The sequence below is a fragment of the Montipora capricornis genome, chromosome 2, assembly GCF_036669925.1.
Source record: "Montipora capricornis isolate CH-2021 chromosome 2, ASM3666992v2, whole genome shotgun sequence".
Classification (NCBI taxonomy): Eukaryota; Metazoa; Cnidaria; class Anthozoa; order Scleractinia; family Acroporidae; genus Montipora; species Montipora capricornis.
In genome coordinates, this window is record NC_090884.1 from 14,978,854 (window position 1) to 15,001,353 (window position 22,500).

Below are 22,500 nucleotides of genomic sequence, written 5' to 3' on the forward strand. Positions count from 1 at the left end.
TTTCAGAGCCTTGCTGTAAATCATTTCTTTCAGTTCTGGGATATTCTCACCAGTCACCGGCGATACCATAATGTTACCCACAATCTTAGGAAATCCTTGATTATCCAAGTACTTCTGCGCAATACTATGCTTCAGAGCGTCCACCCGAGCTTGTCGATTGCTCTTCGGTAGCAAGTCCACGTGTGTTCCGACGATCAAAACTTCAGAAAAGGGCGCGCGAGCCTGGAAACGACAACATGGTCCAACATGACTTAATTTGTACTTATGTCGATTGACGGACTTCAGTTCACTTAGCGAGTTCCGCCTCATTGTTTTTTTCATTTCCATTTATGGCTTTCGTGCACGATTGCAATGAAAAAACTTGAACTCGGCACTCGTCCAGCATTGCACGTAATTGGATGCACACAAAACACGAAGTGTCCCAAAGCATTTGGTACCTACTTCCAACAATAAGGTAAGAGTAAAGGTTAGCTTACGGTAAATACGGCTCTTTATCTTTACTTGAGCTAGGAGCAGCATTTGGGGGACATTTTGTGACGTAAATTGTATGTATTCCGAGACACGAGTGATAAAGAGCATGGGGACACTTCGTGACGCTTATTGAAATCCGCGTGCATCTTTTTAGGGTCGATCCCGCAGGGGCCCGTTTCTCGAAAGTCCTGAAACTTTACGGGCCATTTTGGGGTGTCAGAATTCCCTCTGGATCTCAAGAACGGAGACGGTTTAAGTCGTCAAACTTAAAGGTCATTTTCTTTTTGTTACCTTGAAAACATGTTAAAAGATCGGCTTTCCAAAAAAAGCGGTTGGCAGTCTCACAAATGGCTCTTCGCGCCCGAAAAGTTTACGGGACTTTCGAGAAACGGGCCCCTGGATATATCTCGAACTCCTGTGCGCAATTGTGGCCTTGATGGCGCAACGCCATCTCACGCTCTCTTGGAGCGGGGGGACCGAGTTCTCGTGCGGGTCAGGTCAGCCGAAAGTCTTCATATCACTACAAACGCTTCCCGCAGGATACAGGAAATAAAAAAAAACGCGTAATTTGTGACTACAAAGAAAAACACGATGAAGGAAAAAAAGAAACTCGACCGGGTTTTCATCGTGCGCTCACAGGCATCCCATGGAAAAAGCACTAAAGCAAAAAGAGCTTCTTTGAATGCAAACAAGAATATAGAGTTGGTCAGTACTTAGCTTTCTAGCGGCTTTTTTTAAATTCTTGAAAACATTGTTGAGAGAACGTTGATCACTGGTTTTAAATGCCGTCGTTTTCATCTTAGCGTGGACATGTGAAGGGAAAACATGCTCTAATTAGCTGCAAACGTGACAAGTTGTGTCTTCAATCATTCGAAGTTTGAGAGATGTTGATGTCAGTTTTCGTAGAATGGCGGCAAGACTGGACATACATGACTTTTTTTTAACTTAAAGAAATTGACCCTAATCTGATAAAGTATGCTTCAAATATTTTCGAACTATCGCGCGCAAAAGTTTCAACTGTTTGCTTAACGGCTGCCAAACTCAAACTTCAAAGAACATGTTTTAATTCCCGTCATGTGTCCACGCTTGGATGAAAACGTCGGTAACGCCAACCCTAAACTCTAAAAGGTTTTCGAGCCTCGAGCCACTTATGCGGTCTCGAAGAAATGGCAAGTGTTACACGGCGCCATAGCAGCTAATTAACGGCTTACCGTTTTCATTTGCATGATTTCTCTGATCGTTGCACTTGCCGATGCAAAAGGCTACAACTGCTCTTCAACCAAGGACTCATTCTTTGAACTCTTACAACTCTTATCATGCGTTACATAAAAGAACTCTAGACTAAACATCATCTTCTACATCATATTGTCCTCTTAAAGAGGATTTGTAAATCAATAAATTTAAGAGACTTTTTAAAATCAAACAAGCCAGTCCAGATTCTTTTCTACCTGTTGTCATCTCAGCTACCCAGGCAAAATGCAAGGTCATTCAACTATGCCATCGTTACGACAAACAATATTATGCTGCCTTGCTATTAAACGCTCGCATTAGTAATAAAGTAAGTAATAAATCTAAATGATTGTAGCGGAAGTGTACAAACTTGTATATTGAGCAGCCAGCGCCTGAGGCTCTCAACTCCTTCCTCTCCATGTGTCACATTCCACACAGCCAAGTACAGAGTGTTGGGAGACAAGAACATTTGATGAGCTGCATAATAAACGCTCTGCCCTGCAAGATCCCAAGTGCTGAATGTTATCATCGGTGCATCACTCTAAAGGGGAGGTAAACAAGATAGACACCTGAGGAGAGCTGAACTCTGCGATTCAAATTGAATCATAGGCTTAATTAGAACGATTTCAATTGAGTGCTGTCCCATTTGTTACAACAACAACAACAACAACAAACAGATCAGAAATTAAGTAATTACTGCGAGAAGCGAAATCTCAGTGGGTTATTTCGGAGTATTTAATTTCTTTTTCAGAATAATGCAGTCCGGAAATATTCAAGAGAAATTTAGAAATCATCATTATAGAGTATGGCCAATATACCATTTTCGAATTCTCACGACTGGACTGGATCTAGCATGGAATGGAGGCTAATGTGGGCAAATCTTTTCAAATGCAAATTAAATTGCCCGCAAGAGCCTCCATTTCATGCTAGATTCAGTCCAACCGTTAGAATGCGAAACTGAACTATGGGAGCAGTCCTGTATCTATAGCCACTGTCATGTGATTGTTGCATGACACTTCAAAGCATTCAAAAGGCGGATGTTTCAACTTACCTGAGATATGAAGCGCTGTAATGTGAACCTGGAACTGGAAGAAATCTGTACCTGCCATTCATCAATCACAATGCCAACAGTAGAAAGGTTTGGCGGTAGCTTCTGACCTCTTAGTGCTGCTAATAATGTTGTCTTGCCTCGACCCTGGAAAGGTAAAAAAATGGCATACGAAGGAAATACAACAGGGAAGTTCAAAAAAGTGACCTGTACGTAGTTTAAGTCTACTCTACAGTCTTACCTGCATTCCAACCACCATGAGCTTCATTCGATAATAAGGAACTGACTTACGGAGAGTAGCTCTCAGGTATGCCATTGTGTCCTTTGATCGAACACCGTTTTCACCTAAACCAAAAGCAAGATGTTAGATGATAACAGAAAGATGATGATGATGATGATAATAATAATAATAATAATAATAACAATAATAATAATAATAATAATAATAATAATAATAATAATAATAATAATGTCTCTTTTTTTAGAGTTTGGTTTTTCCTGTGACCAAAGCACTAACTTTCTGGAATTAATTATTGCCTGGAGCCCATGAGTAAGAGCCCCTCTATGCACTTTATCCTTGAGTCAACTTTTGCGCTTATCTTTCTATTTTCTCTTCGGCAGGAGACTCACATTTACATCAATTTGCACATTTTGCTAACATTGTTTTTGCTAACTTTGTCTTCGTTTGACAATAACTTTATTCTGTTTGGCCATTTTAAACAGTGCCAAAGAACTCATGGTGTTCTAAAAATAGAAAGATAGGCGCGGAGGTTGACTCATAGGGCTTGCATGGGACAGGCAAGGTCCTACTCATGCACTCCTGATATTGCTTCATACCTGGTCTGACATGTTTGGGAAGTCCTGGAAGGTTCAGCTTGTTGAGTCTGAGCTGCCAACATTCCCGTAGATTACCCAGTTCAGGAGGAAGAGTTCGTATCTCAAGATTGCTAAAAAAAGGCCAGGATCGAGCTTAATCATCACACAAAGAGGTTAAGCAGTTTGCAAAAATGACAATTTGTTTTCTTACAAAATCAAATCAAAGTACGGTCCCTGAATGAAGTTATTAGATAGTATCACCTTTACACCAGGTTTATCACGTTTACATTGGGTTGTTGCTTGTCACAGAAGCATGAGAATTTACTTGCCGTCAAAGGTATCTTTCTCTTCGGGAAAGGAGGAAGCCGTACCCAAACATGTTCCTTTGAACTTTGGCAAAGCGCACGTTTGAGCGGTGCTAATTCTATCTATTGTCTTCAGCAGAAACTGCGATGAGCAACCTTAGGGAACACGAGAGGTATAGCAAACAGCATAAAGTGTTCCTTGGAAGGTTGCACTGTAAGTTAAAATCCCTGCTGGACCAATACTTGAGCACTTAAAGGACCTTAGAAGACTTAAAGGTACAGTGTTACTTTCCGTACTTACAGTGTTATTTCTGTATTTCTGTGACATCTCAAATTCCCATAATTGATTAAAAAGGCACATACCCTACCGGGTATGTATATTTGTTAAAAATGGAGACCGAACATGTAGAAAACAAGAACTTTATAAAACGTTTCGGTCTCACGACTTTTTCATAAAGTTCTTATTTCTTACCAGTTTTAATATCAAAAGTTCCACTTTCAGTCTCAATTTTTAACAAATTTTTATCATTTGCTGAGCCGGATTGGACTGCGAATCCAATGCGATCCTTTTGGTACTGACATCATTCGTTGGCTTGGACAGCACACTAAACCGGATAATTATATATATATATCTATACGTGTACTGCTTTAAAAAAAAACACATTCGTTATTTGTACAAGTTTCTTAATAATGAAGGTCTTAATCAGGTGTAATCAGTCTCCGTTGTTATACTTGCCTAGACCTTGTTTTTTTTTACATATCACAAAAACGTACATAGACACCTCGACACACATCCACTACTTCTTCCTTATGGCCCATAATTGTCACCGCAGTAGTGTAGAGATTGTAAATTGACACATGGTTGTTTCTTTTTTTTTTTTTTTATCTTTCACTTCTCAAGTAAGGAAGATTCCCACTTAATTTGTTCTCTTTTTAACTTAAGTATCACCTTTCCCCAGTTGCCACTTTACTTTCTATGATGCATGTATTTGCATTTGCTATTTGCATGCTCATGGATAATAACCTCTTACTAACCAAGTGTGAGGGCCATACTATGCAACATTGGCACAAGGCAGACAAAGAGCCAACACTGAGCCACTATTCCCCAGTACGGTTGAGCAAGTGAGGTAAGTAAGTTGTTTATTATCTTTGAGCAACCGGACACTCTTCTCTACTTCATGAACGCTCATAATCTTCGTCTTCCATCAGCGAACTTTGAACAGTGACCTTTTACGTGTAAAACTAAATTCCACTTGCTATTATCGTACTGTTGTGACGAAAAAATTAAATTCCACTTCTTAAAAAACTTTTTGTATTTCACTCAACTTGAATTTCCCAGGAGAGAAAAAAAATAATTTATGGAAACGGACCGTTCCCATGGTAACAGTCCCTACTGTAAAATCCCGACCAAAAAGTAGCCAATCAGAATGCTTCACTTAGCCAGAGAATTGCTTGCCACATAATGATGGCATGTATTGTAATATTGGGCCTGACATTCGTTACTCACTTGCTTAAATCCAGTTCAATGAGGCTCATTAGTCTGCACACACTGAGGGGGACCACCTGTAGGTTATTATCATTCAAAAGAAGTGTTTCCAGTGTTGGAGAAAACAGTGAAATGGGAAATTCACAATCTGTTTTCACATTGTGAGTTTCTTCTTGACCAGAAAGCTTGAAAAATGGAAATCGCTTGGGCGATGCAACTTGTGGATCAACTAGAGGTTTGGCGGTGAGCTGTACAAATTAAGGCAAAGGAAAGAACTATATGTATTAGTCAGTCAACATGTTCGCAAGGTCATTATAGTCTAACAGTAATGTATGTGTTGTGGTTCAAACCAGTTCACTTTTGATTTTTTTTGTTTATTAAAATAATATTCATTATCATAATCTGAAACAAAGGGAAATCAAAACCGAACCACATCACAATACCTTAGATTATTTATTTATTTATTTATTTGCGATGTTTATACAGGCAATCCAATTCAGCAACGCTGGTTTAAACGGAGGCCTGTTTACATATTAGCATTGTACACACGGTTTACACATTACATACAGTTGACATATTAATATACATTTACAATAAAGAAAAATTTTAAAGTACGAAAATTTAAAGACAAACATGTACAAGTTATTCGCTTAAATGTTTTATACTACATCGTGACCTTGCAAACATTAAATCATGAAATCAGTTCTATCACATTTTGTATGGTTGCAAATTTCTCAAATAGATTCAGAAATCTTTAAATGCTGCCACAGTACACTGTACATTTTGTATAACTGGGCTGTTTTTTTAGTGGACCTACACTATACATGTGTAGATGGAGTTAACCCATTTACACCTAAATTGCCCTCAGTCAGCATTAAAAATCATCTGGTGTTAGCCAGAGTACAATCTGCAAGTCGCTCTCAAGTGGGGAAGGGTTAATCAATTGAACAACATGTTAGGCACAAAACAGGTTTTTTGATTCCAGTGACAAACCCTAAGAGCTCCTAAAAAACTCAAGCCTTATACATGTACAAACTCACTCTTACACTGTATACATGTACACCATCTGTATCATGCCCAAGGTTGCTAATTCTCAGTTTTCACATGACGTCACGGCTGCCATGTTGGAGCCCCTAAACAAAGAAATGGCGGCCATGTTGGAGACCCGACCAAATTCTCCAGGAATTCAACTATATTAGTATGCAAACGTTTTCTTTTGTTTTCACTGAAAAACATGGTTGTTGATCACATGAGTAAAAACCAACAATTCTGGTTTCATGTGGTTTTTTTAAAGATCATAAAATTAATAGTGTAATTGCAAATTAATTAACCTAGTTAGTACACTGTTAATCCTGTAGTCAAATTAACCCTTTTGCCCCCAGTCCCTCAATGACGAGTGAAATCATCTGGTGTTAGACATAGTAAAATCTACATGTGCATGATTGTATAAGTGTCATTCTTAGGAGAGAGACGGTTAAATGGGACAGTTTTTAGTGGACCTCCACGTAGATGTGGTTAATTCTCTCTGTATGCACAATTTCTTACCTTGTTGTAGGAAAGGTTCAACTTATGCATGGTGGTTGAGGTCCAAAACTCTGGTTTTGGAAGGTGTTTGAGAGCGTTGTGACTGACATCAAGGTCTTGAAGACATGCTAGTTGACACACACTCCATGAAATGGAGCCTAGATTGTTATTGGCAAGGTTTAAACGCTTCAAGGAAGTTGCCCAAACCATATCAACATTACAAGAGAAGTGAGTGAACTTGTTGTGGGAAAGATCAAGTATTTGCTGAAATCGTAAGTGAGATAAACCAGTACTATAGCAGACTTTCAGGCACAAAACAATACACAAGGACAAATTATTGCAGAAAAATATAATGCATCCCTAGATAATTTTTATTAGTTATTACAACTTCACCAAGTACAAAAAACTACAAGCAACAGGGAAAGGTGTGAATTAGTATTATCATCACCTAATTACCATTACCTGGGGCATTACATATTAAGAACTAAATTGAATTTGCCCACAAGCAGAAGTCTCTTTCCTTATTCGTTCACTAGCTGACAAAAGAGACCTCTGCTATGGGTTGAAAGTCATTGTGTTGAGCATGCACGGAGGTTACTTTGCGACCAAATACTCATGTGATACTTAAAGTCCTGGCCAAATGAGAGCAAGAGTTGTTGAGAGTTGAAACTCTTGCTCTCGTTTGGCCAGGAACTCTCATCCACTCTCGGCTACTCTCATCAACTCTCGAGAGCTCTCATCGAATTTGAACCTGCTAGAATTTTTCATCATAGTTGGCAAGAGTTTTGTCTCATTTGGCTGTACACGAGAGTTTGAGCGAGAGCTTTACAGTCAGCAGCTACTGTTTTTATCAAGCTTAGGCTCAGGCAAAAAGGAAAAAATAATAAGGCGTCAAATTCAGGAAGGACAACGCCAAGGCTTTTAAAAAATGTGGAGTCAGGAGGAACTTTTCGCACTAATTGACTTATACAAGGCAAGACTTTGCCTTTGGGATGTTTCCTCCAAAGACTACCACAATAAGGAAGCAACAGCTGAAAAACATAAGCACTTAGAACTAAACACACAGAAGCTTGTTTGGGCACAAAATAATATTCATTTCACCGGTCTGGCTAGCTGAACATACTGATTGGCTAGTTGCCATATTTATGTCAGAAAGGGTAGGTTCTTTTCTTGCACATGAAACTCTCAACAAACTCTCGCCATCTCTTGCTCTCGTTTGGCCAACCTCTCAAGAGTTTCAGCTCTCATCAACTCTCATCAAATCTCGCTCTTGTTTGGCCAGGGCTTAACATGTTGTGCGGAATGCGTGAGAGACAGTGAGCTCAAGGCACAGTTAGCAAACATAACAGTCTCATGAGGCATGCATTTTGAACAGTGCCTTCCGTGGATGTGGACGGCGTTTGGATCAAAGTGAGTTTCAAACCATGGCAGAGGTCTCTTTTCCCACATTCATCAGCTGAGTGAATGCGAAAAAAAGACCTCTGCTAGCAGGGAAAATGTAAAATTTAATATAGTGTTTGTAACCTAAAACAGATTGAGGCGTACAGGTGTGTGACTATCAGTTAGGGAGGATAAAAGTATAAGTGCCAAATATGTAAAGGGAATTGTATGACCGCAAGTGCATTTTGTGATTTTATAGGTATGGGTGATGCTATGAAAGTTCCCAAAATTGCACAGGCTGTGGGCAAGTGCAATTTGAGAACTTTCAAAACATCCCAAGTGACCATAAAACGTGAACCACACGAACACGGACATGTTCATAGATTTCTAACGTTGTTGTAATATTTCTCCACAAAATTGTAACTCCATTGCTGTGATTCCACAGCAACTTCCTTATTTCTTTTTGTAACCCATTTAATTTTTTATGCATTCGTCATTGACCAATCAGAAACACAACATTTTGTTGAGTACAACTACATGTATATAACAAGTGTAATAATCACAATAAAATTAATTGTAATTATATTAAAAAGCAGTGGAGCATAATAACTTATTCCTACCAGGCCCCAGTTGTTCAAAGATTGGATAGCGCTATCCACCTGATAAATCACTATCCAGTGGATACAATGTAAGTCATAAATGTAGTGAAACCAATTGCGCTATCCAATTGATAGTGATTTCTCCGATGGATAGCATTATCCACCATTTGAACAACCAGGAGGATTAAAAACTTACCAAGGGGGATTTCCATGGCATGGGAAATTCTTTCAACTTGTTGTGGTCAAGAAATAGCTTTGTCAAGCTTGAAGTTCCCTGAATCCCTCCAGGTAAATGCTGCAGCTGGTTACCCGACAAGTTAAGGATTTTTAAGGCAGTACAACCCCATGTCTCACTGTCAGGCATATGGGTGCTGTCTTCAATATCGTTGGGGTCACCACACAATGATGTGATCTTGTTCCGTGCCAGATGTAATTTTTTCAATGTAGGGATTTGTAAGAGAGAGGAAGGAACAAACGTGATCTCATTATCAAATGCCCGTAGTTTCTGCAACCTATTAAAAGTCCAAAAATAAAGACAACAGGAAGTTATAATAGTTTACTAAATTTTAAGCTGCAAAAAATTATTGTACAAAAGTAAAAGTCACAGACGTGGGATTAGTGCCATGTCTGACAGTCCTTAAAGGAACAGTGTTGTGCTATAGTCTCAGTACAAAAAAATAAAAGTTTACCACTGTACAGTTGTATCAACGGAGACCAGGGGTGAGATTCATGAGGCCCCCATAAGTTAAGATGTATCCTAAGAATTGTTTTCTCACAATACCTTATACTGTAGTTAGGCTATTATCAGAAAACAATACTCACTCACTCAGGATACAATCTTCACTTACATGTATGAGGGCTTCGTAAATCTGGCCTCAGATCTGTATACAGTGTACATGTATAATTATACAACTACTGTAAAATCACCAACATAATTAAGTGAAGTACAATCATCTGGGTGAGTGTAGTCCTGAGAAGGACTGTTCGAGATGATGTTGACTGACTGGCCAATTGCATCTAACATAGGCTCAACTGACAGTCGACCAATTACATCGTGAATAAGTTGACCAATGACATCTTCGACCAGAGTTTTTACAGTATCTACTGATGTTACATAAATCACTTGACTCTGAAGATGACTTCTGCTCAGATTGTCAAACAGTCCTTCTCAGGACTACGCTCACCTGGACGGTCGTACTTTACTTTATTATGATGTGACTCCTGGGTTCAAACAATTTATGATAAAACCACAATGTGAGAGAATGAACCTTCCCTGCTTCTTGTTGAACTGCAGGATACTCTCAAACTCAAAGCTGACCAGACGGCATGAACAGTGCATGTGCAGTGCAATATCACACTCACAGGTTTGATATCCATTCAAGCCTGTTTTTATAGCCTTTTATTGCAAATCCTTAAGTTAAGTTGTGTTAAGGACACAACTTAACTTAAGGATTTGCACTGGAAACTAATCATAAATATCACTTTTAAATTATTAATGGTTTACTAACTTCAAATCTGCACAATACCTGGTAAATGTACTTGTGACTTCAGGCAAATACAGCAGCTTGTTTTTGGACACATCAAGAACTTCTAACAGAGGCAGTGTGTTAAACAGTTCCTCTGGTAATTCCTCTATGTGATTATCCGACAGATCAACGCTTACAAGCCGTGCAGATAGATTGACAAACCAGGCTTTGTGTAAGGAAAACAAGTTTTTTTGATTCCATGCTGCAGAAAATGTTGTGACAGATGGATCTGCTTCGTAAGTGAAAGGTGCTTTTTTCTTACTTTGAGTTTCCTTGGTGTACCTGCCAAAATAATTATCATAATTAAAACATAAATGTACATGTACATGTGGCAAGCAAATTGGCACAGTACATGATCAAGCGGAAGATGCAGGTTCAACTTCTACTGGACCAACACTCAGGGTCTTACAATAACCGAGAAAGTGCTCCCTTCGTGATTAAGTGTAACAGTGTACAGTGTAACAGTGTAACTGCCGACAAAAATCATAAGCTCTTCAATTTATTGCCACCTCGAAACGATCCTAGGTATCGTCTGAGAAACAATCACACCTATATAACGTCCCACATGTTTGTACCAATAGGGTGAAGAACTCTTTTATGCTACATGTAGTAATGGCAAAATACATGCCACCTTTTAATTTAAATTAAGACTCTCGACGGTTTTTTGAACAAATAATTTAATTGTAAATATTTTGATATACATGCTTTTAATAATTATATTAATTTTTAAGTTATTAATTAGGTTTGCAACATTTTATATGATAATCACATTATTTTGACGTAGTTCTTTCAAGAAATTTGCAAATAATATTATCGAGTTGTAAAATATTATTGCATAATTCAGCCTTTGAGCTGTGAAGCAATTTTAAACTATTTATCTAGTATCAATTAATTTTCATCTTCAAATGCTAACTAAAGATTTTCAACTCTTCTCAGATACAGCGTACATGGGTTGAGTTTGTTAGTTCTCTACTCTGCTCTGAGAGGTTTAATTCTCTCACTGGGTACTTTCATTTTCTCCCTCCTCAAAAACCAACTTTTGATTTGATTTTCATTGATTTTAATGTAAATTGTCCCAAATTAGTGCTCCAGTGCTAGACAACTACACACTTACACGTAAATACCTGTAAAGTCCATTATTCTAACCACAGTATAAACAGTTGGCCCTGCTTCACAACACATGATAATACAATCGTGTGGATGTATTCAAAAAGAGTTTTGGGCATGGAGTTTATGGTGTTGTGGAGTTTATATTGTTGGAGCTTGCTTCAATGTGTGATTTTCAACATCTGATTCTGGTTCAACTTGGTGACAATCAAATAATAGTAACAAAGCAAGCCACATACAGCACAAGGGAAAAGGCCTGGTCACAGTAATATTCACATTGTTGCTCTCGATGCGGACGTGTACAATACTTTGGCTTTACTATCGACTCGAAATTTAGCTGGTAAAGAGCGTGGCAATGCCTATAGAAACCAGAAAATCATCTAGAGACAAAACAAGTGTTGAAAATCTTGAATTGAGTACTGCATTATCATCAAATATTTGTAATTCTGGGCAACAAGAAGTTAAATCTGGACAACAAGTAAGCGTGTCGGCCATTGACAACGAGCAAGTTGAAGATGGGGGAATTTTGACCTCAAGTACAGTATGGCTGCTATCGAGGAAAGGGAAACAAGCACCGGTTCGCAAACCCTTTGCAGCTGTTCCAACAAAATTAAGAAACTCAAGGACGAAATCAAAGAGCTAAGAGGTATTATTTCTAAACTTCCAGCGCGAAATCAGCCATGCGAAGAAAAGGACGCTATGCAAATTACAAGTCGTTTGGAAAGAAATAATGATGCTTTGATCGAAGCAGTGCAAGCTCTTAGCAGGGAAATCAAAACCCAGAAGGTAGTAGAGGACTGCGATCCTTTAGTGAGCCCTACTGTCGATCTGACCAAAGATGCTGAGAACCAAATGCTACAGGCCAACCCTACTCCTGGAGCTCGAAAAAAGAAGATGAAGAGAAAAAACAACAATTGTAAGCCTCAAGAATCAAACGCCACTGACCAGTCTAACAATTCAAAATCACGAGCACAGTTTTCAATTTCAAGAGACCAATACATTGTACATCCGGTAACCTTTCTCGAGTTTTAAAAACTGTCAACCACTATTCAATTAGCGACCTTTTCCAGCCTCACGGTCCTTTCTCTTTGATGTTTCATGATGAATTGGAAATAAATGTGCCATTCTTCAGCCGACCTGGAAATTTTCCTCAAGGCGTTTTTGTCGGCATAAGATCTTAACTAATGCTTGAAGTAATGCGTGATATATACAAGTTGTGCACAAACAATTAGCGCAAACATCCTTAAAAAGAGAATTACTTTCAGAAAGGAAAGGAAATTAAAATTCTTGAAAAATACCCACCATTTAATTCTTTTTCATTTCAAGGCTTTTCTAATACAGGTGTACGAAAAACTTATTTATTCCTTTAAGGACAGTGACCCAGTGACGCCTGAACCCCACCCCTTGACGAGTATACATCTAATAGTCTGGCGTAATGGACAGATCTACATTTGCATTAAGTCTCACACCCAGTGGTCGATTCTATACTTTCTCAAATCCCGTTATAGATAATAAACCTCTCTTACCCCCCCCCCCCCCCAAAAAAAAATAATTATTTGCTTAACCATTGTTTACATGACTTTGTACAATTTCTCCTGGGACATGAAGATGTCCCAAGAGAAATTGAAAACAATGCCTGTGCAATTTTTTTGGGGGAGGGGGGGGGAGGTAGAGGGTAAAAGAGGTGTATTATGGGATTTGAGAAAGTAGAGAATGCATTAATTGCCAAGCTACATTTATACATGTAGATACAATGTGTGTTGACTTTGACTGGTATTCTTACCTCATCAATGCCTCTCCTACAAGTTCCCAATATTTTTCTACAATGTATGGGGTGACTTCAGCACCATTTTCTATCAGGTAGTTAACAACACTGGTTTGTTGTCCAACACATGCACCCTGGAGAGGAACTCCAGGAACTCTTGCCTCAGCATCAGTTGTTGTAACCAAAAGGGGTGATGGATTAATGTCTACTCCCTTTTTGATCAATAACCTCACTGCTTGAACATGCCCAAGTCTACATGTTTCATAGAGAAGCAATTGCCCATGTGTTCGCAAGAGAAGAGGCCGCTCTGATAATAGCAGTTCGATAATGTCATGATTTCCAGATCTACAAGCTAATAGAATGGGTGATGATTGACCTAACGCTGGATCGTGAACAAGTGCACCACTGGATATTAAAAATTTAGCAATACTTGTATGCCCATTCATGCATGCTGCACATAATGGTGTCAAGTAATCATATGATGCATGATTGACATCTGCTCCAAAATCCACAAGTTTACGCACAACTTCCAAGTGTCCATTCTCACAAGCCACAGACAGAAAGTTTCTTGTGTTATGATTAGGTGATTCTTCTCCGTCACTCTCAGCCTCACAAATGAGCTCCTGTGCACTGTCACGGTTGTAATAGATTACTTGAAGGAGTAAGTCCAGGTTGCCTGTAATGCAGGCTTCAGATAACTTTTTGATAACACCTGTGGTCAGGAAAGCAAAGGCAAAAAATTAATAATAATTGCTATTTTTACCTTCCTTGGTAACACATTATTGCAAAACAATATACAAAACCAATGCAAATAAAAATAATTTGTAGTATCTACTGAGAAGCATGATGTACACAAGTTTGAAAGTATGTGTCGGGTACTTTGACAACTGTTAAAATTAAAGGCGTTTCTCGATTTTAATCATCTTGATTTTATCTGTGTTTTGTAAGCAAGGAGGATATTCCAGGATCTCATCTTATTTTACTTCTTTATTTAGCTTGCTTTGTTCCCCAGTGATCAATAAATCTTGTAATGGCTACATATAGCTCTCCTTCTACACGTACGGTATATGCATTTTGTTCCCAGGGATATTACACCATAACTACATGTATGCCTCTACATGTAGTTTTCATTCAGGGATGCCGCTTACAGCTGGCTGCCAGCGAATTTCACTGGCTCTTGGAGAGCTTATCACCAGCTGAAATTTCAACAGAGTACAAAGATCTGGTATGATTTCAAAGACGTACAATCCAAAAGAGCCGTCTAGGCTTATTGATGAGCCTGCTTAGTTTCTTCTTGGCTGCATCCTGTTTGGTTCTCATTTTTATTCTGTATTATTTTGTTCTAAAGAAAAGATGAATTCATTCATTAGAGGAAAAAAACAGTCTGCAGAATACATGTAATCAAATTGGCCAATCAGAATTTAATAAGATAAAATGATTTTCCAAACAAGAGGATGAAAGGGTGTACGTAGCTTAAGGACGTTCGCGCCTATTGCTACTGCGCATTTTTTCGTGCATGTCACGCACACGTCATGCATCGCAGACCACGAAGGTAAACACGATGATAAAGGTGCAAACATTTTCCACAAGAATGGGACGTGAAAGCATGTGGCATTATGGGATAGCTGTAGACCCAGGTCTTCTCGGAAATGTCATGCAATGGCGTGACAGTACGAATAGACAATCGCTTTGAGAACTTCGCAGCGATTTTACTCTTTTGAATGCTAGGTGACCCCCATTTTTCTTTCCGCAGATCACTTCCTTTCCTGATTTTGTCCATTTTAACAAAAAACAAAAAAAATCTGTACGTGAGAAGTTACAAATATTTCGCCTTTTATGCTCTCGTGCGACCGAAGTTTTCTTTCTTAGACTAATATGTATCGTTTTTCAAGGTCTATTTCACTTCAGAAAAAGACATCAGCTGCTAAAGTTTGCTTAGTTATATTAGTTATGTTGAATTGAGTATGTTTACCTGATCTAAGTTTCGCTAATGTAGCCTTTTTATTGCTGACAGTTGTAAGCTACGATCATCTTAAAATAACGTCTTAAAAGTGTCTAAAAGTGCACCTCATGATCTCAAAAATGAGCACGGTGACCCCCCACTTTTTTTGCCTTTTTGGCAAAAGTAGATCATTATTCTTCTGCGTGGCAAGTTTTAAAAAAATCTGTACGTGGGAACGTTTTGGGCGCAAACCTCCTTAAACTGAAAGGCACCAGGCAAAATCACACTGGCAATGAATTTTGACTGAATATGTCTGACTGACAAGTTGCCATATTTGCAGAGTCAGATGATAAAAAGGTGTGGAATCTAAAAGGGGATCAAGTGCCTTGATGACACCACCTCTTTCAAGACAGTCTTACATGACGAGTGCGAGAGCATCACCTGGAAGGAAATGCATGCACTGGCAACCTGCAGCATCAATAACAATGTTCTTGAATCTGTCCACATTGAATATGACCAAGAGACGACCGAGAAACCGGCCCCTGCTCCTCTAAAATCTACATGTACTAGATCAGTAAAATATTAAAGTTGGAACAAAAATGCACAAGCACAAATTATTGGGTGTTTCTCCTTCTCAGATCTATGTTCTAGCCTGCGTAGCAGGCGGTTTGGTTAATTTTCATTGACCTTTGAATGTGATGGCTGCGTGAAAACCTGGACTGAAGTCAAAAGAGCAAAACCAAGGAGGAGGGGGTGAGAAGGAGCGAGAAACCACTTCCAATCAGCCCTACAAGATTTTCGATGCTCCTGTTCACCAACGGCAGGGAAAATATTGTTTCTGATTAGCTGATAAAGAAAGACAAAACAGAGCCCATGATCTGTGTTTAAAAAAAACTGGAACTTCCTTGCAGGAGCTTGGCTGGGATTTTCTGGTGTTCTTAAAGTGGTGACAGCAAAAGACGCTGTAAAACAGGTAATCAATGGAGGTGATATTTTAACGGTCCACATTTGACCCCACTCCATTCTCTTGCTCGTTTAACTTATCTTCACTTGAAAGCCAAGCCCGGTGGAAAGAAGCTTCTAAAATTCACCAATGGGGGCTACAGATCTGCTACTACATGTAACATAATCAAACGCCTTATTCAATAAACCACACTTCAAGATGCACAACTTTTTTGGGCATCCACATTTTTTGTAGAACAACTGTGAGTTCATCAATGCTCGGTTCAAACACAAACAAAGCACTCACGACTGTTATCGTCACTTGTCATTTTGTGGGTTCAGCGATAAAGGCATGCCACACAATGGACTGAGCGAACGTATGTTAAACTTTCCTGCCCCAATCGAAGCGTAAAAATCAGCTACAATAAACCTTAATAATTTCCTTTGTGCAATGAGCAAAAATTAGAAAAAGGCTTCCGAGAAAACGCGGAAGAACAACAAATTTGAGACAGGTCTTAGGTTCACTTATTAATCACGTACTAAGGGAAACAGCTGTCACATGTCAGCTCATAGTACAAAAGCAGTCGTTACCTTTACTCATCATGCACTATTTGCATCCACACTGCGCATTATTTCCTTTGTTGGGCCCAATTGCCATGATTACCAAAAGCAACATGGCCTCCAGTTAAAGAAATGACGCGTCTTGTTTCTTGGAAATTTACTCAAGTGTGACTTTTTAGTCTTGCTTGCCGTTGCGTGATACCTTTGCAAAATGACTCTGCTCATGACGGAAGTGCTAATCAGTGGCTCTGGGTTCCTTGTACTCCTTTTATGGTCATTGCAAAATATCGCCTGTCTGGGTAGCGGGAAATTTCACTCTCTCTCAAATGACTAGAAGCATGAAGAACTGCTTTTGAAGCCATGAAGAAAGGTAGATCCTTGACCAGTGCAAGCATGAATGGTCAGGAGCAAACCGTAGATTTCGTAGATGGTGCAATTGTACGCGTAAAGATGCGGAATTTCGTGTAAGTTTTCTATCCTCGTCTGCTTCAAAATTTAAATCATGGCGGTCTATGCACGCGCAAACTCTCACTGCCCTCTCAAACTTGTCTTGCAGGACCTACACAGATTGTGAATTCAAACCCGGACCGCATTTAAATGTTCTCTTGGGACCAAATGGTATGGCGACCGGTTTTTGAGAGATAAAATGTCGATCTATGGTTTTGCATTGCTTCTGTAAAAAATGTCCTTGTCGTTGCATTTTATATTCCTTGCTTGCGCTTTTAGGCACTGGTAAATCTTCCATTGTTTGTGCAATCTGCCTTGGACTGGCGGGTCATACAAAGTTGTTGGGCCGTGCAACGGAGGTGTGTAGGAAGTTTACTTGTAGCTTAAGTTAAGCTTAGTTTAATTTCGAAAACGATCTTAGGCAAATTTAATAATGGTAGATAGAAAAGTGGAAGGATAAGTTGCCTCTGTTATGATATGCACCTATCAAAATTATGTTAAGCCCCAGGGTGCGGGGGGCGGGCTGACCCAGGGGAATTTGACATTTTGATTGAAGCTAGCGCCAAATTTTCCACCCCGGGCACCTACAGACCATCAAACTCCCCACCCCTGGGTCCCATCTGATCATCACATTCCTGCCCTGGAGTAACTTTTTTTTCACTAGATTCACATTTAACAGCCGATGGAAATTTGTTGTGAACATAAAACCTTTCCGCTGCTTACAGTACTGAACAAGAACCTAAAATGGAGCAAAACAATAACATTGTGAACAATATATTTAATTATTATTTTTTAGCCTTGCAAATAGTTTTTATTATTTACAGGCTTTCGAATCAATCAAGCATGCACAATGATAGAGTGCAAAATTCACGAATACGTAGAAGTATACAAAAAGCAATCACGAAAAAAAAAAAATTCTTGTACTTCTGAACACTCTAGCAAAGACAGAAAAAAGTGATGGTCCATATTTACAAAAAGACAACACAAACTCGCTTTCCTTTCTTTCACTCCAAATCAGGAAAACCAGAGAAGTCACATGAAAACCATGATTGTGGATAACTCATCTCCAGGTTCTCTCGGTGTTCCAATTTGGCAGGCATGTCAAATTCCCGACCCTGGGGAAACACATACTGTATGTGTCAAAATCCCTAACCCGGGAAAGGTTCTCTGAGTCAATTTCCCGTAGGTAGACCGCCCCCCCCCCCCCCTTCCCCCCCACCCTGGGGCTTATAAAAATGAGATAAAAATAAAAATAAAAATGCTACAATGTACAATTCTTGGTTTACATACATGTGATGAGATGGCCCTGTTAGTGTACGAAACAATAGAAAATGGCATCACAAGTTTTACTTCAACCAAAACAATAAAAAAATCAAGTCAAAATAACTGTGACTTTCGTCATTATTCATGGTAGTTTTTTTTTGCTCTAAGCTCAGTTCAGGTGAGAATATAATCTCTGAGATGGCTTGGAGAATGCCTCAACCGTTGAGACCTGTTTTCTGTTGGAACATAGTTTGACATCAGGATTCTGGCTCATGTGCTGCTGGGAATAAATCATTATAAGAATTTCGGTCAGCGTCGTACAACTTGTGCACAAGGGATATATTTTGGAGGATCTTCGCTCCGTTTCTGCACGGTAGCAAAACATTAGCGCCTTTTCAAGCCACTACCGTGTATGGGTGCAGGTCGTATCGCGTTGAGAGCCTATCATGAGATGGTTCCTTCCTTTACGAGTGAAGGCACGGCTCGTTGGAAGCCATCAGCATACTCCATTTGCTTGCCCTTCCTTGTGAGATGGTTTCATCGAGCGACAATGAAGACTTTCGTCATCCCAGGTTTATGAAACTGAGAGACTTTCATTCATAATTCGCGTCCAAACATTAGCTGACACTGGGCAGTGCTGGTGACAGCATGTGTAGTGCGGTAGTTGAGGAGGAACTCATAAATTTTAGACACCAATCTTTACCCTCAATGTGGGCTGCACAAGTAACCAGTATGGAATGACTTTTCAATGCGAGATTCCACGCACCTCAAGGAAATCAGCAAAGGTCTTCAAGGCGAGCTGTGGACCATTGTCAGAAGTAATTTACTCTGTGTAGCCATGTGTGGACAATGTTCTTAGAAGATGAGTGACGATGATTTCAGCTGTAGTCGAGTGGAGTTTGGCAACTTCAGGTCAGCTGGAACACCCGTCGACGAAAGCAAGAAGGCTTTCCTCAGAGGGAAGGGGGCCTCATAAGTTGATGTGGATGATCTCCCCAACAGTCTGAGAGGTTCTGCTACAGATTTGCTGGACATTGACTGCAAGAAAGACAGAGTTTAACAGTCTGCTCGACATCATGATCAATACCAGGCCAGTAAACTTTCTCCCATAACAGCTGCTTTGAACGCACAATGCCTTGGTGGGCCTTGCTAGCTGGAGGGTTCGCCGTCGTAACTGGGCTGGAATTACGAACCACCTTCCGTGAAGAATAACGCCTTTGGTTACGGACAATTCAGAAGGAACAGGGCAGAAAGGAAGAAGCTCAGACGTAGCAGGTCATTTCTCACCAGTGGGATACCCTTATAATTGCTGCAGCACTGGTTCATCTTTTGTTGCATTCATTTAACAATCTCTGTCTGGGAAATGGAATGGACTTTGAGGCAATGTAATTGATGTACATGTACCGTAGTTATTCGGTTATAAGGCGCACGGTTTTTTCAAGAAAAATCTGTCTTTGGGTGGCGAGTTAGTGCTAAAATTGGGGTGCGTCTTATAGCCAAGTATTTTCGCGCAACAAAATCTTAAGATCACATTATTTGAGAAGAACTTGCAGTTTAAACAACACAAGAAAAGGACACTAGTTGTCAATTTAAAAAAAGAATAGCGCTTTTAGAGACCTTTAGAACACTAAACGACGTCAAGAGAAAAGTAAACAAACGGAAATTTGCATACATGCTTAATAGCACGTGCTCAGTAACGTGATACCCATGAAAACAACACAATCGGTTGAACCTTGTTTCGAATTCCGAGAATCGTGTTTGTCGCTCGCATGAAAAGTTTCTTCTCTGAAAAAACAGTGTGGAGATAAAACATACCTTCTTCGTTCATCCAGCCTTTCTTGTGCTCTGAAGGTTGCATCCTTGGTGGCGTGTTGATATTCAGCTGTCGAACACCTTTGAATATGACTTTCGGTGAGAGTTTATCGCCGTTCGCTTTTGCTTGAAGTCTGAAGTCTGAACTCTGACTATTTATTATGTCGGAAGGTTGAAATAAAAGTGTATGCGTTGTATGTTATGATTTTCAGGTGTCAACTTTTAGCTTTTGTTTTAGCGTATATCATTAAACGTGTGACTTTTTCACTTTGTTTACGTTAACAAAAAGAGTTCGCATGCCAATTGTGTAAGGATAATTGTTCTCAAATTCATCACATCCTTTTGATTTCTCTCAATTTTCGGGTGCGTCTTATAAACGAGTAGTTTCGCGTAATTTTCAGTTTGAGAACTTAGCTTGATTAAATTGCAAAGTTTGGGGTGCGTCTTATAACCGAGTGCGCCTCATAACCAAATAACTACGGTACTCTTCTGCGATCTGCCTTTCACAGTAGGGCTGGCCTTGCAGAGGAATGTTCGAAAGAACATCGGCTGGATTAGTCTTGTTTGCCATGTGTACGATTTTGAACTTGTAGAGCTGAAGCTGGAACACCCATCTTTCTATTTGGGGCGGTGGCTTAGACTTGGGGCTGTAAATTACCTCTAAAGGTTTGTGATTGGTGTAGAGATTGAATTCCTTGCCGTTCGCAACCCCAGGCCACTGCTAAGGCTTCATGCTCTGTCTATGAGTATCTTCTCTCTACATCTGTAAAGTGGGTCTGAAAGGGTGGAAAAACCTGGAATGACCTGGAACAGTAATTAACTAGACCAAGGAAACTCCCAACTTAGACAGAGTTCTGTGGATTACGAGCTGCCTGTACAGCTTCGACCTTTTTATTGTCAAGAGAAAGACCAGCCACTGAGAGTTTGAAACCAACTCTGAGATGCTGCAAAGACATTAATTTTTTTGCTTTATTCAGAGTAAGTCCACACTTTCATAATTGTTTGAAAGTCTCTTCTAGGCTGTGGTCGTGTGATTCCTGATCCTTGCTGAAGGTGATAATGTTGTTGGAAATGTTTCAGACGCCTGCAATGCCTTGTAGGGTTTCCTGAATGATGTATTTGTATTTCTCTGAAGCAGAGGACAAACCGAAAATGAGATATTTGTAGCGCTTGAGGCCTGTGCGAGTAGAAAACATGGTGAGAGCTCGCAAGTCTGGGTGCAGCTCAATTAATGGTGGTAATCCCATTGTAGATAGAGTTAGAAAATACCATCGCCTGTGAAGTCTCTTCTAAAGTCGGTATAGGGTGTCGCTCGTGGACCACTATATCCCCAATCGACTTAGGAACGGCACGGCAACTAAGGGGGACACCCACGGGGGTAGGACCCTCTGCATCTTCTATGATGTCAAGGTCTGTCAATTTCTGTTAGCTTTTGATCAACTTCTTCACATGTGTATGAAGGGTGTTCATCTAAGAGGTTGTGTCACGGGGGTTACATTGGGGTCGGTGTGAATCACTAATTGATAGTTTTTCAATTTGTCAGCCACTGATCCTATACATTTTGTAGACATTGGCATTTGAACAACTGTTGATCTTGCGGGTGGTTTAGGTGGTTTAGAATTTTGAGGAGGCTCTGCTCTGGATTGCAGAGCGGAATGAATGTGTTTCCATTTGCACAGCATTCCGTTTTGAAGCTTCTATGGCATTTTCCAGAGTGAGGTCTGTCTCCCGAAGAAATCTTCGTCAAATGTCCTGCGAATAGCACTTATCCACTAGCTGATCCCTGATCATTTCGTTTGTTCTCTCCCCGTAGTCACAACTCTTTACAAACTGTCGAAAGCGTGTGGCAAAAGCGACAAGAGGTTCATCAGGTAGCTGAGAGGCAGAACGGAAGATATGCCTCTCAAACGGCATGTTCTTCGTAGGCTCAAAGTAAGCCATTAAGTGTTGAAGCACTGTAGTGTAATCTTCACCTGGGTCCGTTAATGTTGCAAATACATCCTGAACCTCTTGTTTAGCATGATGAAGGAGAACTGCCTGCATTTGCGAAGAATCATTGATAGCCGAGGCAAGAATGAAGTATTCCAGTGACTGAACCCACTTCAACCCATGCTGTCCAAGACTTGACAAATCTACCAAGGAAAAGAGGCGGCAACACTGGAAGTTGGAGAGGAGCTATGGAAGGAGAAGTCGCAGCAGAACTTGCTTGTGTTGTGGTGCTCATCCTCATTGCCAATTTAATATTCTTTTATTTGAATGACCTCTAAGCATTTGCT

The 22,500-nt window shown here is 39.8% G+C and overlaps 2 protein-coding genes across 4 annotated transcripts in view; one reads left to right on the top strand and one right to left on the bottom strand.

Annotated features, from left to right (window-relative positions):
* Positions 1-16,894, bottom strand: part of LOC138038939 (leucine-rich repeat serine/threonine-protein kinase 1-like) — a 46,133-nt gene extending 29,239 nt beyond the window's left edge. Inside the window, exons 1-11 of one of the 3 annotated variants that reach the window (XM_068885032.1) lie at positions 16,733-16,894; positions 13,276-13,969; positions 10,386-10,667; positions 9,056-9,371; positions 6,902-7,144; positions 5,378-5,604; positions 3,587-3,696; positions 2,991-3,094; positions 2,753-2,896; positions 2,072-2,242; positions 1-222 (exon numbers count right to left, since the gene is read on the bottom strand). The exon at positions 1-222 is cut by the window's left edge and continues 36 nt beyond it. In XM_068885032.1, the coding sequence (XP_068741133.1) occupies positions 1-222; positions 2,072-2,242; positions 2,753-2,896; positions 2,991-3,094; positions 3,587-3,696; positions 5,378-5,604; positions 6,902-7,144; positions 9,056-9,371; positions 10,386-10,667; positions 13,276-13,969; positions 16,733-16,745 (2,526 nt within the window). In that variant the 5' untranslated portion in view covers positions 16,746-16,894. Of the gene's footprint in view, positions 223-2,071; positions 2,243-2,752; positions 2,897-2,990; positions 3,095-3,586; positions 3,697-5,377; positions 5,605-6,901; positions 7,145-9,055; positions 9,372-10,385; positions 10,668-13,275; positions 13,970-15,640; positions 15,766-16,448; positions 16,630-16,732 lie in introns of those variants that run through there. The other 2 variants (XM_068885029.1, XM_068885031.1) reach the window with 2 other exon arrangements.
* A 38-nt stretch (positions 16,895-16,932) lies between these two features.
* The window catches only part of LOC138038940 (structural maintenance of chromosomes protein 5-like), a 43,020-nt gene continuing 37,452 nt past the window's right edge, over positions 16,933-22,500 (top strand). Inside the window, exons 1-3 of the mRNA XM_068885033.1 lie at positions 16,933-17,166; positions 17,259-17,320; positions 17,429-17,508. Coding sequence (XP_068741134.1) covers positions 17,063-17,166; positions 17,259-17,320; positions 17,429-17,508 — 246 coding nt within the window. The 5' untranslated portion in view covers positions 16,933-17,062. The remainder of the gene's footprint in view (positions 17,167-17,258; positions 17,321-17,428; positions 17,509-22,500) is intronic.